This window comes from Emericellopsis cladophorae (genome assembly GCF_022114955.1).
Source record: "Emericellopsis cladophorae strain MUM 19.33 chromosome Unknown NODE_2_length_1295279_cov_118_880017, whole genome shotgun sequence".
In the NCBI taxonomy this organism is placed as follows: domain Eukaryota; kingdom Fungi; phylum Ascomycota; class Sordariomycetes; order Hypocreales; family Bionectriaceae; genus Emericellopsis; species Emericellopsis cladophorae.
Genome location: NW_026250927.1, coordinates 384,288 through 403,704, shown reverse-complemented (window position 1 = coordinate 403,704; position 19,417 = coordinate 384,288). Strand labels below are relative to the sequence as shown.

The window sequence follows — 19,417 nt, the reverse complement described above, 5'->3', positions numbered from 1 at the left end:
GGGCCACTGGCGGTACGCTCCTCATTATTTCCTCCAGGATCGCGGGGATTGATCATGCATGCATGAATGTACTCTATGCAGCTATCACCAGAGTCCAAGCGAGGATTGATATCTCTCTGGGCCTGGCATGATGGAGAGATCCAGGGATGACATGGTAGAACCTAGACATTATGGGAATGATGAAACAAGTAACTTTGCAAAGCCGCCAGTAAGGTTCAGCATGCCATCCTTGCGCAATGCCCAGTCAAACTGACACAAATCATTACCCAGAAACAAGGCAGGCCTAGTGCAACCCTTAAAATGCAAAGCCAGGCCAGCTACCTCGAAGGCATTCCGGAACAAAGCGTGCAGTGTTGCATGGATCTTTGAGCTTGTTTCGCCACACCCGCGTTTGATCTGCGTCTGAGCACGCGGGGTGGCCTTCGTTTCGGTCTTCATCGCATAGGTTAGCCAGGGAATCAACCCATGTGCCTGCATACTGCTCGTCGACGGCCTACGTAGTACACGATGGCAGACAGATTAAGGGTCGGTCCAGAGGCTGGCATGACTCGGCCACGCGGTGCGACGCATCTTGGCTGTTGGCGGATTCCCCGCCAAGGTGATTCTAGACTGTAAGCTAACAATAGACTGGTTGGCGACGTTGCTGAGTCTACGTGTGTCGTGTGGACTTGGCCGACGCCCGGCGCTTAATCTCATGCAGACGATACGTTGTCGAGGCGCGTCGGCAGTATCCGCTAGGGCAATGCACTGTGACTGGATCTTGGGTCCTTGCCATGAAACTGTGTTGCAAACGCTGGCTCGTCTCAAATCAATGCATGCTGTGTGTGTCGACTCAAGAGGATAATGTTTGTTTGGGCAACTTTTTGACAGGCCTAGGCTGCCTTTTGCAGCCCCCATGATCTCAGTCAGCTGCACAGCACGATAAAGGCATCACGTGACAGCGCGTTGAGACATGGCATCTCCATGACCGGTGCAGACAGTAGGCAAACAAAGTGACTGAGAGGTCTGGCATTATTGGTATTGATATTGTCTACAATATTCATATCTGCCGTTTTTTGGATACAAACGTCGAGATAACCTAAGCACGGCCGCTTGGCCGAATGGCGAACAAAGAAGCCTATCGTGTAGGGTAGTCAAGACACGACCCTAGCGATCTGTACCCCGAGCGCGCCTGACCTCGCTCGACGCGTCTTTATCTAAGAAATTACCTGTTACTGAGCGCCAGCTTCCAATCTATACAATCACGCGCTACATTTCAACGATCGCCCGAAGAAGACGCCTGAGAATCAGATTCAAGTCCCCAATGCGATTTTCGCCGAAGCCCGATCGATGACGATTTCCAGCAACGAAGCTGTGAGCCCTAGCGGTTCGCAGCCTGTTGACTCTCCTTCCAAGACCACCGTTTCAGCAAAGAAGCGGAAGCTAGAAGAGTTCACGTCTGCGCCAAACGATTCCAATGCGTCACAAGCAGGTTCTCCCGCTCCCAGCAATGCCTCCGTGCCGTCCCCAGCCAAGCATCGCCGACCGCCACTCGACTTCAAGACAGGGAAACCAGTGGGCGACAAACCTCGCCGACCACCACTCAATTTCAGGACTGGCAAGCCCGTAACGGAACCGATCAAGGGACAGCCAAAGTTCTCAACTGAAAAGGGCTCCTCGCCAGTCAAATCGCCAGCGAAACCGCCAGCCAAGTCACCAGCGAAAGCCTCGCCCACGAAGGCAACACCCACAAAGGCAACGCCCACAAAGAGACCAGTGGGGAGGCCGAGGAAAACGCCAATCCCGATAAAAAGAGTGGAAGAAGGCGACGACGATAACGAAGATGTGCTATCGGCGACTGAGAATTTTGGGACGCCGTCTAAGAGCACGGGGAAGCGACTCTGGGGTCCAACAGCAGCTTCCGCCACGCCCCGAGGGATTCTGACACCTTCGAAGAATCGGGTAGTGACGCCCAAAAGCGTTAAATTTGATAAGCAAATTGGCACAGAGCTGTTTTTCGCGGATCTACCAAGCAAAGGGACGCCGGCGTCCACTAAACCCCAGCATGAAGCTGAACCGGCGGCTGATATCGTCTGCGGCGTGTGCCGCAAGCCACAATCGAAACCACCGAACGAGATCATTCTCTGCGATAATTGTGACTATGCTGTCCACCAGCTCTGTTGCGGTGTTGAGGAGATACCCGAGGGCGACTGGCTGTGTAGAAGTTGTTCGCAAGAAGATGCTATCAACACTACACCAAAAGCAAGTGCCCCATGGGCATTGAAAGCCACGGTGGCACCAGTGCCCACAGCTCCAGTTGAACTGCCAGATATCCCGAATCTGGAGCAACATGTGCGGTCATTGCAGCGCGTTCTCCTGGACCGGTGCCTGGGTCAACGGAGGATCGAAATGTTTGGGCTGCACGAGGTACGCGAGAAATGCCACCAGATGATCGAGCAGACCGTGGTAGCTGGTGAGGGCAACTCCATGCTGCTCATCGGCGCCAGAGGCAGCGGCAAGACGACCATGTTGGAGAATGTAATTGACGACATCCACGAGGAGCACAGTAGCGACTTTCACGTGGTACGACTAAACGGCTTTATACACACTGACGACAAGCTCGCATTGAAGGAGATCTGGCGTCAGTTGGGGAAGGAGATGGATGTGGAAGATGACCTGATGAACAGGACAAACTACGCCGATACCATGGCGTCGCTTCTAGCCCTGCTTTCTCATCCGTCAGAGATTCTAGGCACCGACGAGGGCGTCACATCCCAGTCCATCATTTTTGTCATTGACGAGTTCGACATGTTCGCAGCGCATCCCCGACAGACGCTACTATACAACCTTTTCGACGTAGCACAGTCTCGAAAGGCGCCCATCGCAGTATTGGGTTGCACAACACGGCTTAATGTGGTTGAGATGCTCGAGAAGAGAGTCAAGAGTCGCTTCAGCCACCGCTACGTCTACCTCACCATGCCTCGGTCATTGCCAGCATACTGGCAGGTGTGCAAGCAGGGATTGCTTATCGAGGAGAAGGATGCGAGCAAGGAGGGCCTTGACGTGGACCTAGATGGATATGCGCAATTCCACCAGTACTGGAACGCGAAGATCGAAGGCATGTACAAGCTCCACGCCTTCCAGGAGTTGCTGCAATATCACTACTACACGAACAAGTCGCCGTCAGCTTTCTGCAACGAATGGGTGCTCCCTTTGGCATCACTGTCGACGACGAATCTAAACCTCGAGATCCCGTCCATCGCCTCGCAACTGACATCCCTGAGCTCGCCCGAGTCGAAATTAAATCTGCTTCCGGCTTTGTCGGACCTTGATCTAGGCTTGCTTATCGCTGCGGCCCGTCTGGACATTGTTGCTCATACAGACACGGTCAACTTTGCAATGGCCTATGACGAATACACTTCACTCGTGGGCCGGCAGCGCATCCAGTCTGCTTCGTCGGGAATGCTGGCGGTGGGAGGCGGTGTCCGCGTGTGGAGCCGTGGTGTCGCGGGCATTGCGTGGGAGAGACTGATCAGCCTGGGCTTGCTCGTCCCTTCTGGAATCAACGGAGGCAAGGGCATGGCACATGGAAGCCTAGAGGGGCGGATGTGGAAGGTTGATGTAGCGTTGGAGGAGATACCCCTCGGTGTGAAGCTGAGCAATGTGCTGGCCAAGTGGTGCAAGGAGCTGTAGGTGCTCAGACAGGCTGGCTGCTACTATACTTCTGGAAGGTGGACACATAGAAAGACATGGATGAATTGATGATCATGCTGGGCCTCAGAGAGACTGAGTCTGGTCCTGGACCCTGAAGCTGGGGCGGGTGGGGCCCGCGTCACCGCCAGAGCTCCTCCGAGTCGAGTCGTGCATCATGATCCACCCGCGCCTGCAGCTGCAAGCAGCGTCGCCTTTCCCCAAGGACAGCATCTTCGTGTCCTCGCATCATCCACCTTTTGAAACACTGCTGCCGTCCATTGGTTTCTGTCTTCCTCGCACAACTGACCCCGCCTTCGCAGCCACCATCGCACCAAGCATCATCGACCCTGGCGCGTGTTACGTGCAGTCCCCGCCGCCTCCTCCATCTCCTCACCCTCCTCGTCCTCCTCCTCGCCGTCACCCTGGCTTCACGCGCCTTTCCCCGTCTGTCCTCTGTCGTCAATCACTTCAGACCACCCACTTTCCAGTCGTTTCTGCCCATTCGCTCTGTCACGACAAGTACCATGGCCAGCGCCAAGTTCAAGCAGCCGCCGCAGGCGCCACCACTCTTCACTCACACGGCCGAGTCCATCATCAGCGAGACCGAGCGACTGAATGCTGAGTACAAGAAGGACCTTGACGACATTGTAGCAAAGGTCAAGCCTGAGAATGCCACCTTCAAGAACACCATTGGCCCCATTCTCGTGGACGACGACGGTTCGGCTGTCCTCCGTCGAGTCCTCAACTTCTACCAGCACACCAGCCCCGATGCGAAGCTGCGCGATGCGTCGACCAAGGCGGACGACATTACGAGCGACTTTGATATCGAGTGCAAGATGCGCCAGGACGTCTTTGACGTTGTCGAGGCGGCCTTCAACCAGCGCGAGTCTGAGAAGCTGGACAACGAGTCCCTGCGCGTGCTGGAGAAGGAGCGTAAGAGGTACGTCCGCAATGGACTGCTGATTCCCGACGGCCCCAAGAGGGACCGTTTCAAGGAAGTGCAGAAGCGCCTGGCGCAGCTCTGCATCCAGTGCCAGAAGAACCTGAACGAGGACAAGAGTGCTATCTGGTTCACTCCTGAAGAGCTGGATGGTGTACCAGAGGACGACATCAACATTGCCGATCTCGAGAAAGGCACGGGCGAGAATGAGGGCAAGGTCAAGTTGACCTTCAAATACACTCACTTCTTCCCTGTTGTCAAGTACGCCAAGAACGCGGAGACGAGGTCGCGCTACGTAATCGAAGATGCCAACAAGGCCAACCACAACGTGCCGCTCTTCCAAGAGATCCTCGAGCTGCGCGATGAAGCTGCCCGCTTGCTCGGGTACCCAAATCACGCGAGCGTGAACATTGAGGAGAAGATGGCCAAGTCGCCGGCCAAGGTCAATGAGTTCTTGGGCGATCTCAGGACCAGACTGGCCGAGGGTGGCAAGAAGGATGCCGCTGCTCTGCTCGAGTACAAGAAGAAGGACTACGCCGAACGTGGGGAGGAGTTTGACGGCAACTTCTACATGTGGGACACATCCTTCTACTCTCGCATCATGAAGGAGAAGGAGTACAATGTCGACGAGATCAAGATCTCACAGTACTTCCCAGTCGAATCAACCTTTAACGGTATGCTCAAGATCTTTGAAGAGATCTTTGGTCTGCTCTTTGTCGAGGTCACGGGAGAAGACCGCAAACAAATCAGCAAGACGGGCAAGGCCGAGGACATTGTTTGGCACGACGAGGTCCGCCTGTACTCTGTCTGGAACGACGAGGCCGATGGCGGTGAATTTGTTGGCTACCTCTACATCGACCTGCACCCCCGCGAGGGCAAGTACTCTCACAACGCCAACTTCAACCTGGAGCCTGGCTACGTTCGCACGGACGGATCGCGCAATTACCCTGCGACCGCGTTGGTCTGCAACTTTAGCAAACCATCGGGCAAAAAGCCCTCTTTGCTCAAGCATAATGAGGTGGTGACGCTCTTCCACGAGCTGGGCCACGGTATCCACGACCTTGTTGGCCGCACCCAGTACAGCTACTTCCACGGCACGAGCGTGGTGGGTGACTTTGTCGAGGCACCCTCCCAGATGCTGGAGAACTGGTGCTGGACACCGTCCGTGCTCAAGTCGCTGTCGCGCCACTGGGAGTCTGGCGAGACGATCCCCGACGACCTGGTGTCGAAGCTCATTGCGACAAAGAACCTCAACTCGGCCACGTCGAACCTGGCGCAGGTGCTGATTGGCACCTTTGACATGACAATTCACAGCCCCGAGTCGCACGAGGCTATCAAAAAGATGGACGCTGGCAGACTATGGAACCAGCTCCGTCACGACATTTCGGGCATCAAGGGTCCAGAGGACATTGGCAAGGGATAGTAAGTCTTCCTCGTGTACGCTGAACCTGCGCTAGAATCACACTAACGACTGCAGTAACTGGGGTAATCGCCATGCCAACATCGGCCACTTCATCGGTGGCTACGACGCTGGTTACTACGGCTATCTCTGGTCCGAGGTATTCTCTACCGACATGTTCCACACGCATTTCAAGGCGAATCCCATGGACAAGGAGCAAGGTCGTCGGTACCGCAAGGTCGTGCTGGAGAAGGGCGGTGCCCAGGACGAGATGGAGTTCCTGACAGAGTTCCTGGGTCGGGCTCCCAGTACAGAACCCTTCTATCGCGAGCTGGGCTTGGCGTAAGGGTTGGCATTCTTTAAATAGATATTAGCACGAGGCTGGGTTCAAAAGGCCTAGTGAATAAGTTATGCGCCAATATATGAACTACCCTAGACCTTGGGCTTGTCGACGCCGCTGATCGATGGACGACGTCTCCCTACCCTGTCTTGCACTATCTACTCATGAGTATGCACAATGCCAGACAACGAACGACTTGGACAAGTATCCGGGAATTGAGGCATTCGACTGCCCCTATGGTACGTACGCGTGCTGAAACAGCCCATGGCCTTGTGTGCGGTCACGGGGTCGAGATGAGACAAGACGGACAGGACGGCACTGCCGCCTTAGTGCTGGCATCACAATTAGCTGAGCTTGGTAGGATTTGACGCCAATGCGGCATCCTGGTTTGTTTTCGGCCATAGCGTCGACAGACCTTGATACATCTCGCTCTCCCATCCGTCCCCTCAAACGCAACTGACCTCGCTCACTCACTCACTCACTCACTCTTCTCTCATTTCGTCCGTGCCTTGCCCACAGTGAACGCTCATGAGCAACCCTGCAGCAGCATGACGATGCAGAAGCGCACCACCTTCACGAGCATAACGCCACTGCCACCTTCCATCAACCGCCAGCAGGCCGTGGCGTTCCTTCACGACCATGGGCAGATGATCGACCTCAACCCGCTGGTCGTCAAGCACAATGTCATCCCGCCGCCCGACCACGCACCGCCCGAGGAGGCGCACTGCGAGTGGCACTCCATCACCGACAGGATCGAGTACATTCCCGGCGTGACGGCGCTGTCCGGCCTGACGACATACACGTGCTGCTTCCACGACATGGCCTGGGGTCTCCAGACGCACTGCTACGCCGGCTTTGGGCTCGAGATTCGCGACAAGTGGAGCGTCGGGGGCAACGAGCCCGGCGAGGAGCCCGAGCGGCACGAGATTGGCATGGGCATCCCCGCCGAGGGCCTCTACCTCCGCGAGGAGGTGGACTTTACCTGCAACGTCCTCATGGCTGCCTTTGTGCGCAAGACGATGAAGAAGGCCCACGCGCACCTCGTCGAGGCCCTAGCCAACAAGGCCGATCGCGAGACCCGCGAGGGAGACCTGGTGGGCCCGCAGAACGGCGGCGCTTTTGTGTCAACGAGGGCAGGGCAGCAACAACAGCAGTATCATCATCAGCATCATCATCGAGGGTCGGTGGGAGAACTGCATGGAACTCCGATTGCGCTTGCCGAGGCCCCGGGGAGCGAGCCTGCGCCGCGAAGCCCCATGCATCGGCAATGATACGAAGAATAGGCCACTGTCATCCCGATGCGAGCTGAGAAGGGACGGTGCTCAACAATCACTACCAAGGAACAAAGACAACGATTTCGGAAATTTCAATCATTTTGGATTTTCTCGCTGCCCATCTGGACTATAAACCCCCTCCCCCCCTCACCAACAAGAAAACCATGAAAACGAAAATAAGATATGCTGTTGCTCTCCACAACTGTGTGCTCCTCATCATCGGCGTGCCCTTACAGGAAGAGACCAAGAGCGGCGAGACCAGCCATGGCGGCAACGCCAACCTGCTCAGCACCAGCCACGAGGGTAGGCTCGGCAGGGCCGTCAGTGGTGACGACGGGGACAACGGGCTTGGTGATCACGGTGGGCTTGCCGGGCGGTTGCGGGATGGTGGCGGTGGGCTGGACCTCGCACGTGTAGCAGGGCTATGGATGTTGTCAGCGTGGTTCGTTACATGCCTTCTGGGGGGGGTTTCAGAGTCTTACCTCGACAATGGTGCAGGGGCAGTCGGTGATGGTGAGGGTGGTAGCCTCGGTGACGGTGTACTTCTTGTCGCCGAGCTCGAAGATGGTGGGCTCGGGGCAGTAGGTGGTGTACACGTCGACGACCTTTGTGGTGGTCACGACGGTGCCGTTGTGGGCGGCTGAGACGGCGGTGGCGGCAGCGGCCAGGGTGAAGAGGGCAGTCTTGGAGAACATGTTGAAGTTTTGGTTGGTTGGGAGGATGGTTCGATTGAGTAATATCCGAAAAAAAGAACTTGATAGAGTGGCCAGAAAAAGAGTGACTGGAGTGAGTGAAAGACGGTTGCTTAGCGAGTGGATGATGGGCTGTGTGTGCTGAGGAGGCAAGAAGAGAACCGACCTGGACCGGTTCACCAGACGTCCTTTTATGTCTTCATCGAGAGAGCTCTTGTCGCGTACTCGACACAACAAGGTCAACAATAACGACCCGTAGATCCGTCCAGGCAAGACAACAACATGGCGTTGGCATTCGCTGTGGGCCGAGACGGTATCGAGGCTCTCGCGTCGCCATTCCAGCTCGCAGCACGGCAGATTACGAGGCATGCCAGTCCACAGGCAATTCCCATCTCGACAATTATGCAACACCGCGTTAACGACGGTCCCACATTCCCAGCTGAATGCATGCGATTCTGGAATAGGATCATTCATTGGGACCTGGGTTGGTTGTATTGAATGGGGGGCCCGTCCTCGCCCTCTCTCTGCATAGTTCGCTCTATGTACGTACATGTAATGTATATCCACGACAAGCTTTCCCGCACACGGTTCATCCATCCATCCAACCTGGCCTGACTGACCATGTCTCACCAGCCGCGGCTGTGCTCCCGGCAGCTCAATGCTGGTCATAAGGGGTCCCCCATCTTCCGACAGCTTCTTCCGCAGGCGAGCCATTCTACAAGTCGAGCCGCTCGGGCAAAAACAATTATTCTCGGGAAAATCCGTGTCGATGACAATGGCCCTGTCCAGAGCGCATCGTTCTATGCCGTTTCTCAAACGCCTTTCGTATTTCGTTTCCTCTGCCTCTCCGGTGCACAAACAAAATTCCGCCAAAGGGTGCTTTGACGATCGCGAACCGTCAGCACCAATCCAAGCAGCATCACGACAGATACGCCTCTCGTGGTCGCAGCCAGAGAGCCAATGCGATCGCAGATACAAAAGCCAGGCTGGCCATGAAACGAAGAGTGAATGGGAAAACAAAAGGAATCAGAAAAGAAATAATAATAAAAAATAAAAAAAATCGACAAAACGCCACTGATGCATATGCGATATGCGACATGGGTGTGAGAAGAGTCTATACGCGTGCACGATACGTGAGTGCCGGCAGTCGATGGAGGGCGGCAGTCGAGTCGTTCGTGGAATCATCTGGCGCCACAGGGCTGACTGGCTTGCTTGTTCCAGGACTGGAGCCCTGCCTAGGCCTGGCTCTGCCAATACAATGTCGCCAGTTCAGGCGACTCCCAAGGCGGGCCGGGAGCGAGCGACATACTCCTCGAAGCTGGGTCGCTCGCCAACAGCCCAGGTACAGCTGCAGCCAGCGCGGACGTCTGACTGACTGTACAGTGCGCCCAAGTCAGCGCCAACATTGCACTTCTTTGGTGTCCGCTAGGCCACGAGGGAAACCATCGCAGCCAACGATCAAGGGGAAGCGGCCCGCGACGAATTCTCGTCGGGTCGGCCGATTACTTTCGGTTTGACCGACTCTGGCTGCGCTCTGGGCCGCGGCCTAAATTATCGAATTCGTTGTTGCGTAATTGCTGTTCGTATTTGGGGCTGCGAAGGAACTTGGGCACCGAATCCTATAATCGGGTTAGTTCCTATAACGAAAGAAACTCATTGGTTCCACTTACGCTAGCCATTAGCTTGAAGACGGCGTTCTGCGCATCCTCAAAGAGGGAGGTGACCTCTTGCAGCGTGTCGACCATGGCGACGTCCTGCCCGACCGCCTTGGTCATCCGGGTGGCCAGGTTGTTCCTCAACTGGTGATCAATGTTGAGCTCGCAGGGCGAACCGGGCGCCAAGAAAGCATTGTAGATGCCGTAGGCCTGAGCCATAATCTCCTTGACGCTGTCGAGCGATGTGGCCGAGGGGTTCTTCTGCGCGAGCCTGATGGCAGCCTTGCACGACCGGACGAATTCGTCAACGTCCTTGTAGAAGGACAGGTTCTCCTCGCAGTGCGTCTCCCGCAGGTTCTCGCGGAAGAGCAGACGCAGGGCAGGATCCGCCAGGATCTTGTCCAGTCGCTGCGTGTTGGAGTCCCTTGTGATGGCGTTGCGAGAAGAGCTACCGCCGCCCTCGCTTTCTGACTGGCGGCCCCGGTTGTGGCCGGCAATCACGTCCTTGCCACGCTGGGTGATCTGGTAGATGGCGTATTTCGTCGGTTGGAACATGTTGCTCCCCGCATTTTGCGACATAAAGTTGCGATCCTGCGCGACGGGCTCCATGAGGTCGTACTCGACAAACAGCGTCGCAATCTCCATGGTCTCCCGGCGGTCGACAATGGTCGAGCAGTCCATGAGCCAGTCTGACGCAGCCTTACCCGTCAGGGTCTCGCGGTATGTCTTGCCGTTGATCTTGCGCTCGGCCGCCATCTTGACGCCCGTGAGGCCATCCCGATAGTCATGCAGCGACTCGGAATCGGCGGCGTTGACGCTGGGCTTGACATTGCGTCCCTCGGCGCCAGCGAAGCGGCGAAAGATGACCTCGATGGTGCTGCGGTCATGCATGAGCTTGTCCGTCTGCAGGTCACGCTCGAGTATCACGAGCTGCGTCGAGTGCAGGGCCGTGAGCTCGGCCACCTGCTTTTGCTGGATGCCGTTCTTTGAGCAGAACCTGTCCAGTACCGTGACGCCCTTGGGGGTCAACTGCCACACGGAGCCCTTCATGTTGTACACCTGCTGGTACTTGCCGTCAGCGCTCTCAATGAAGCGAGCTTCGAGGAAGCGCTGGCAGATGGACCGCGCCATGTCCTTGGCCATGCTAAAGGTGGTGGTGGTCGTAGTGGTCACAATTCGCGACGGGTCTTTGGGGTCTGGCATGCGGTTGGACTGGGAGAATTTGAGCGAGCCGAGGTTGTTGATAGCATCCTCTGACAAGAACGTGTAGTCCACCTTGGACAGGCGGACACGGTGCGAGGAGAGCGGCAAGAGGCTGACGATGAGGGTCGAGAAGAGGTCCTTGAAGTCCTGGGCTTGTCAGCGGCGGGGCACAAGAAAAAGCAGAACACCACTCTGCCCAGCAGGGACGGTCTTTACCTTTGTAAATGGACGCTCATCGTCCGTCATGCGCAGTAAGCGCGAAGACGTCTGGTGCATCTTGCTGTCGCGTGGGGAGACCTTGACGGGTGGTGGCGTGTTGGGGTCTGTCTCGGAGTAGGGCTGGGACAGGAGTTGCTGCGAGTCCGTGCCGGCGGCGGGAGTCTGGGTCTTGCCTTCAGCAATGGGACCGTGCGCGAGCGATTGATTCGACGGGATCCGAAAGATGGACTTTCTCGCCGGGCTCGTGGGCTCTGAGCTTGGGAGGTGGCCAGGCGTGAAAGAGAGCCGGGCGAGCGAGTGGCGGGGTCGGACAGTTGTCTTGTCAAAAGCGGCGGCGGCGAAGGAAAAGATGCCGCTGGGGGAGCGCTGGGGTGTCCTGCCAGAAGAGAGGGACGGCGAGCTGGAATGCCGCAAGAATTGAGTTGGTGGAGGCGCTGAGGTGGAGTTGTCGCCGTCCTCAAGCTGCTGTCCGTCTTGAGAGGGTTGAGGCTGGGATTGCGTACTTGCAGCAGTGGCCGCCGTGGTGTGAGGTTGATGATGATGATGAGGCTGGGTGGAAGAAGAGGGGGGGGAGGAGGAAGAAGAAGAGAAGTCCAGTTCCAACGTCAGTGAATCAGGTATCGAAGGTCGCGAAACAGCGGCCATCTAGGTGGGAAGAGGCTAGTAGGGGGCCTATTCGCTTTTGGGGGATCGGACTGGACTGGCTGGCGGAGGGCTGGAGAAGGTTTAGGTAGCAAACAGGTCCAGGATGATGGACGGGGGACTGGAAAGTAAGGTCAGGCAGACAAGCCAGCCAGGAGGATGGATGAGATTTGAGAGCTGAGGAGTGAGCCCCGAAGAATGAGAATAGGCGTGTGTTTTAGTGTGGGTGGGTTCCCTTGGTTTGGGGACGATGGAACTGGACGACTGGAGGCGTGGACAACGGACGGGACCGACTGGAGACAAACCAGACAAACTCCAGTCCCAAGCTAAGGTAAAAAAAAAAGTAGGCAACGGCGGTCACGTAAAAGGATTTGTTGTTGCTGGTGCTGAACATGGACAGCGCTCGCTCGGATGAGTTTGCAAGGAGCAGAAAGGGCAGCGGGACAGACACAGAGGAGGAAAGGGGATCAGCCGGCTCCAAGGCAAGATACCTACGACATATCTCGAATGCATCTCTTCACGATTACTAGGTTGATTCGTCTTAATTACCTAGCACTCTACAGAACACTGTCCATTCCGGACAGTCCACTCCAGTGCCTCATCAGTCGCTGGAGCCGTCCGCACTTTTCAGGCACTGCACACGCGCTGCAGGACCTGGAGGGGGTGCGGTGAGAATGTGGGTCGATGCATGCATTGTACAGTGTCAATACACCCACAATTATTACCACCCCTCCGGACTGGTCCCTTTATCATGTCTCCAGTACAAAGCCCCTCCACAGGGCGAGCTGTCAACGGCGGGAGGGGCAACAATTGATAATTATTACGGATTGAAGACCTCGAAATGTCCGCCCAGTCATGCTGGTCGGGTCTTTTTGACTGATTAGCGGGGCGCCAACGATTCTCGCGGTCTGGCAAAAGCCGCAAAGGCCCAACATCCACGTGGCAGCGTCTGGCATCTGCGACATGACCGACGACTCTCTTTGGCTGTTTGTCCCTGCAGATTGACCAATCCGAATACCCTATAAATAACCATCAAGCAAATGTTGGCTCAAACATCATGGCCCTGCTCCGCTCTAACAACGAGTAGAGGAATATTGTATCAGGCACTGGCGGGAATATCATTGCTTGTCGAATTCTTGAAGAAGGCGGTCTACAAGTACGTACCTACTTGGTACACATACTAAAGCTACTGTAACTTACTTGGGCACTAGACCTCTAGTGCTGTTAGATGCGACTGCACGGTGCACCATCTGCACGTGAAATCGCATCAGAGTGGAGGGACGAGGTCGGTCACGTAGGTCAGGTCTCAGCAAGTGGTCGGCTGTCAAGGGCGGGATCTGGTTCTGCCCCATAGTCGTCACATTGATGATTGATGAGGGTGTCCCTCAAACTTGCTGGCGAGCGCTGCCCCTCAGCCAAACTTGGGGTCATGCACCCCGATACCAGAGTTCCTACGTACGTAGGACTCTTGATAGAGGTCGGCTGTCGCCAGCAGCGATTGCAGCACCCTTCCGTGGCTTGCACATAGCACCGTAAATGGGCATGGCTGACGGTTGGTCACAGAGAGACCAGGCAGGCATGGCGGTGCGCGATCCCAGCAGACTGGACCTGACGGGCCAGGGAATCAGCGTTGAAACAAGCAGATTTTCGGATTCCACCTTGCGAGGCGTCTGCTTGACTTTGATCGTCAACAATCTCCTCGTGAACACTGAAGTGTTGATCCACCGGCAGAGGAGACGGGTGACAAAAGATCCTGCAGAGCACGGGACAGCCGACCGCACCAGCGAAATGCCGCCATTAAAGAGTCCAGTTCAGCCCCGTCCCGCTCTCGGCGTCCAGCACAGATCGGCGCGTGGCTTTTCAGCAGGGCACGCACGCACGCACGCAAACGCACCCACCCACCAGACAGGCAGACCACTGACCACCCAAGTTTTTCTCTGCACCTCCGCCGCCTCCGACCGCCGACATCACGTTGCGGCCACGCAGCCATGTGCATCCATCCCTGATCCCTGTCGCTTTGGTGGACCGCCATGGACTGCACGCCCTCCTCTCCTCGCCTTGGTGCGTCCCAGGCGCGCAGCGACGTTGGCGGTGAACGCACATCAATCAAGACCGTTTCCGAGTGTACTGTACAATCCAACCAATGCTGGCATTCGTTACGGACAGAATAATTGACCTGATCAACGCTGTCGTTGATTCTACGAACGCACTCTGCCCCGGCATTTGTGCCATCGGCCAGCTAGGCATAACATGTGAGGTACGCATCGCCTCAAATGTCTACAACAGGACGCCGGCTCCCGTGAGCTAAAGTCATCAGCAAATAGGGATCACCGATAACGAAACTTTTTTACTTTCTGACGAGCCGGTCCCAATAAGCGTGCGGCCGTGCCTGTTCTGGAACTTTGCTCTACCGCATGGCTCTCTTCATGGAATTATTAATCAGCAACTCTTTGTTAGGTCCAGTGCGAGGTTATTAGGGTGTTCCCATTGAGTTTAGCCTTGCAGGTTCCAAGGGCGCCAACAAAACTTTGTATTCAATCTCGCCGTTCTGGGAGACACAGCCAAATCACAGTCGAGTTGGGATGTCAAGGTCGCCCAGTCATGGCTCACGGTCCATGCATGATACATATAGCTTGATACCGGATGTGTAGATTGATGCAGAGGATCAGCCGTCATATACGTGTACGTGCCACGGATATAAGCAATCGGCTGCGAGACCCAACTTGCAACACACCGTCCTGGACGGCGCCATCTGTCGGCAGCTGTTAGCGCCGCAATGCGTGCCTCCGTATGTAGTACATGTAGCGCTGGACGACTGGACTCGCTATATGCATACTGATATCCACGGAGCATCAACAAGCAGTCCGCTTGCCGTGATTGATTTAATGAATCACGCGGTTTTCAGGAGAAATCAGCAGCCATGCCGACCCTCAATTGGCGTTTGATTGACCTTGGGGGTTGTGGCGCAGAATTGAGTCGGGCAGAGCGTGCTTAATGATTTAGACGCATGTACATGTATTGCATTGCAGGGTCGCCGGACGGGGTTGGCGAATCGGGACAAGCGCCTAGCCGAAGCCGCAGGCCCAGCCAATGCCAAGCTGGACGTCGCTGTTCCAACAAGTGCGAATGCCGCAGGCATGATGGCATCTGCTGCAGATTGAGTGTCAGTGCAGCTTCGCACACCTCTAACTTATCAATTGATATTACATGTACTGTACTTCACGCACCTCAGCCAGATCGCTCCGTGACGGCTCTATCCGTATGCTTACTGTCGCCAGGTCTCATTACGCGCGAGATGCCTCGGATAGCCCACTCCTCCAGCAACAGCGAATCCACCACGGACCTGCACGACATGCTCCGCTCTGCCGCCATATATTGCCGCCTGTCGAAACGGAAGCGACCGGCGGAGGGGAGGGCAAGCAGCCATGCCTTGACTGCATTCTTGGTCAGACCGCATCTAGGATGAGAACCAGGTATTCAGGATCATACTGCAAACCCAGGCTGAAACAACTTCCCGCAGAAGGGCTTGTTAAACTCACCAGTCTAATACAACGTTTGGCTGAAAGACGTGCAGCCTGTCACTGAACGCCACCTACACGCCCCGTTTTCGGAGAGGGCAGGACGACATTTGACTTCCTCGAGCAGCGATGCCTTCGTCCAGCACGGCAGCATTCAGCACAATGCTCGGCCGGCCGGCTTGCCATTTTGCCAATGAGCAGTGGCTATTACTTGCTACTTGCCGTAATAGCTAGCGTTACCTTGGACAGCATGTTCAGTTCAGCTGCCTACGTAGGTTGAAGCCCACAACGGGTGCGCACCGCCAGATCGACCGGCCCCAAGTCCCGTTACCGCCGACTAACAAGACCACCGCTTATCCGCTCCGTCCCGGAGCAGCACTTTTGTCGATTGTGTGGACTGCCTGTGCCTGTTCGGGAACCGTGTGAGCCTAATATATTGCACGTGCGTGAGACGACATGCTCTCTCAAGTCTGCGTCGGTGGTGTCATCGCGGCCTGTCGCCAACCAGCCTGGGATGACGCGACGCACGTTGACTGCGACGCTGATTCATCCAGCTGAGATCGTCAAAAGGAGGGCGGGCGGCTGGTTGTCATGATCCGGGGACGCTGTCGTCCCCGCATCCCACCAGCACGCAAAACCGTCCGTCATACTTGTCAGACTCGCGTAATTCATTCATTATTTAGTAAGCAATCTCTTCTTTGATGGGAACCATCTTCTGGAGGAGAGGACCGTCCAAACAATAGGCGTTGATGGGCGGCTCGGAGGATACATGTATCCAAGCGAGATGCACGTACCCCGACGTGGCGCATAGGCGCCTGCCTCTGCCGCGTCGTGAGGAATGTAGCGCAACTGACCAACTGCATTCCCGCGCGTCTTCGATGACTGGAGCGCCCGCAGCTGGATAGATGGCTGCTGGAAATCTATTCGGGTATCTCACGATTGAGCGGTCACTGCAGATCGATTGGCAGCGTAAGAAGAAGCGATAAGACCTTGCGATGATGTCTGTGAGGCACCTCCAATTCTCCTCGGTAATTGCATAATCTTCGGTCGCGGCATTCATGAAAGTCCCACGTGGCCGGCGGCGGATGGAATATGAGGTACGGTGTCTGGACCGCAGCCGGCCATTTTTATCATAATTACGTACTCCGTAGTGTTAATCAATTCGCTTGAATTACGAGCGGCAAGCCACCGAGTGTATTTGACGACACTGTGGCGTCTAACGTGAGTAAAATTCTAATTGTTCTGACGCTGCACTCAATTCTTTACAAGATTTTCCCGAGACGAAGCAAACTCAAGCCGTATGGCACCTAAGCGGCTTCGAATATCCGCAATAAGGCGACCGTAGGGTAACGCAGCCACATGGACAGAACGACAGAAGGGCGGTATGGCGCGAGTTGGTGGAGGCGTGTCACTAAGCACTAGTACAGTGCACACAGTAACATGCACTGTGTGTGTCAACGCTAAATGAAAACCAACCCCTGCAAGGCTGCGATGGGTGGTGAGCGCTTCAAGCAGCAGCCCAGCGGCACTCACCAACACAGCCTGACCTAGGGTGAGTGGGACCGCAGCCACGTGGAAAAGACAGAGCCCTCGCGTGCTCATCGTCTACAGGGATGGATTTCAGGGGCTGACAGACAGTCTGCAGACATTCATCGGCCTGGCGAGAGGGGAAAGCCTCCGGACGAGGCTGAAGAGCACAAGGAAAAGAGGAGATGGCATGACCAGCATGCGCAGTGGGACCTTCAACAGCTCCATCCCTTGACTCGAGAACTGCATGAACCCTGAAAACGTGTAATAATTGCCATCACTATCGTCAACATCAACAACCCTCGACGGCAGAGTGACCGAGTGAGTGCCTACTACGTAGAGCCAGCGTCTTGGGTCGCTCGACACGCTGCATGTTCTTGCAGATGCAGTACAGTACTGTCGACAGGACAGTGCGCACAGCACCACTACGATGACCGCCACAAGCCACCTACTGTACCTCATGCAGTCAGCATCGTCCCTCTCTACCTGTACCGCCATCTGAGACGACAGAGACGACGGTTGCAAGCGACTAACAAGGCTGCGGTATCGTATACACAGTACGATCCATGTCACCGAGCGCCACCAGTACAGCTGTTGGTGAGGCATCACCAACCACTGTCCGTACAATTGAAAGACATGGACCCATGCCAACCAGACTCCTCTCCGTGTCCCTTGCTAAACTGTACGAGTATTGGACGCCGATCACCCACAATCCACAACAAGAGTCAGTGACCGACAGGTCGGTACCCATGGTTCGTGGAATATGATTTATGCGACAGGGGGACGAGAAACAACCGAGGCCTTTGGAGGGTTTGACGCAGAATTGGAGAGGCTGAAAATGCAATCTCCCTGGACGGGGGCCCAGCCTGCCGATTTTAGTGCGTCCCCCTACCATGTGCCACATGGCAGCAGCCGATTAACCAAACCAAAAAGCCTCTTCTTACATGTATTCACACGGTGACATGGTGAATCATGTCAGCCCCAACATCCTTAGCTTTCTTTGTCATATCGTTCTAATACTCCGAAAAGCCCGCCATTGGACGGCCGCACCAGGATATGCCTGGGCTTGTTCACAATGATCAACGAGCACATGAACAGTTGCGGGCGCTTGGAGGATTGTTTGTTACACTTCACACGGCGCCAGAAGATCCATTGGACGGGTGCATGTTCGCGCTGATCTACCACTGCTATGTCTCAGAACAAACGTTGAGGGGAAATTATGGACCATCAAACAGCAAGGCCACGCGCGATCGCATATCCTCCTTGCCCGCAGACGCAGACATGAATTCTCAAACCGCACGAACATTCCAGAACCCTCACAGTGGATGATGGCCCGCAAGCCAAGGAAGCCATTGACACGGGCAATGCCGCATCCGACAGGCAATCGCAACTATCGGACGATATATCAGCCGACAGACGGGCTAGAACGCCGCCGATGACAAGGTCGCTGCTTTCCTGAAGGCTGAGGGTCTCACGGACGACAGAAAAACGGCACTGACGCTATTATTCATTGGGCGGTGAGATTTGTGCAAAGATAGATCCCTATGCGAGCGGGCTTAGTATATACGTGTACGTACTGGACCTACGGAGTGCGGAGTACGGTCCGTACCACGAGCATGAAATCTGTAAGCCCCAGTGGGTACAAAGTGGCCATGTCCGCGGGGCGGTCAGGCGACTCACGGTGGGTGTGCGATCCCGCCCCCCAGACGACAAATCGATAGTTTGTTGGTTGTGAGACCTGCTTGCGGCTTGCGCGTCTGAGATGCGTCTGTTGGGGATGCTGTCACCCATGTGGCCGCCTTACGCCTACTCTACCCCCGGGCTGGCTGGCGGCGGCTGCCAACCAGCCGCTGGAGGTTGTCGAATAATGCCACGCGAGAGTTGAGCATGGGCCGCCAGCCGTGTCACGATTCATCTCGACACGATGTGACGGCAACGGCAGCGACACCGAGTGCAATCGCTGTACGGAGTACGTACGACACGATCACATTTCACACCGTACGAAGTAGCATCTACGGTAACCATGGCGAGCGAGCAGCGACGATTCTCGCCCGCATAACGCCGACCGCACAGTCCGACCAGAGCCCCTTGTACAAGATCCGCATGGCCCGCCGTGACGGAAGCTAAGCTTTTACCTCGCGCAAGAGCAAGAGCCTAGCGTCGGACCGTCAAGCGGAGCCCTTTGAAAAGCACGAGAATCAGGTTGAGGCTTTGAGCACCAGTCGCTGTTGGCAAACATTCGACCCGAGCCTATGTCCTGAGCACAAGCGCGCGTCGGGGGAAACGGAATTCTCTCATCTCGAATGCACCGAATGGTCGTGCAGCAGGCTGTGGCA

The 19,417-nt window shown here is 55.9% G+C and overlaps 4 protein-coding genes across 4 annotated transcripts; 2 read left to right on the top strand and 2 right to left on the bottom strand.

Moving 5' to 3' along the window:
• Nucleotides 1–1,329: 1,329 nt before the first annotated feature.
• Nucleotides 1,330–6,357, top strand: J7T54_006865 (Saccharolysin-like protein; the record flags this gene model as incomplete). The annotated part of the gene is made up of 3 exons (XM_051508189.1): nucleotides 1,330–3,668; nucleotides 4,040–6,034; nucleotides 6,090–6,357. The coding sequence occupies 3 exons, from the start codon at nucleotides 1,330–1,332 to the stop codon at nucleotides 6,355–6,357; spliced, it is 4,602 nt and encodes a 1,533-aa protein (XP_051366079.1).
• Nucleotides 6,358–6,899: 542 nt separating this feature from the next.
• Nucleotides 6,900–7,622, top strand: J7T54_006864 (uncharacterized protein; the record flags this gene model as incomplete). Its single annotated transcript, XM_051508180.1, has 1 exon — nucleotides 6,900–7,622. One exon carries the CDS (start codon nucleotides 6,900–6,902, stop codon nucleotides 7,620–7,622), a length of 723 nt encoding a protein of 240 aa, XP_051366078.1.
• A 233-nt stretch (nucleotides 7,623–7,855) lies between these two features.
• On the bottom strand, nucleotides 7,856–8,320 carry J7T54_006863 (Cell wall protein-like protein; the record flags this gene model as incomplete). Its single annotated transcript, XM_051508169.1, has 2 exons — nucleotides 7,856–8,047; nucleotides 8,108–8,320. 2 exons carry the CDS (start codon nucleotides 8,318–8,320, stop codon nucleotides 7,856–7,858), a joined length of 405 nt encoding a protein of 134 aa, XP_051366077.1.
• A 1,499-nt stretch (nucleotides 8,321–9,819) lies between these two features.
• J7T54_006862 (Developmental regulator-like protein) lies at nucleotides 9,820–12,039 on the bottom strand (the record flags this gene model as incomplete). The annotated part of the gene is made up of 3 exons (XM_051508158.1): nucleotides 9,820–9,936; nucleotides 9,988–11,322; nucleotides 11,392–12,039. 3 exons carry the CDS (start codon nucleotides 12,037–12,039, stop codon nucleotides 9,820–9,822), a joined length of 2,100 nt encoding a protein of 699 aa, XP_051366076.1.
• Nucleotides 12,040–19,417: the final 7,378 nt, after the last annotated feature.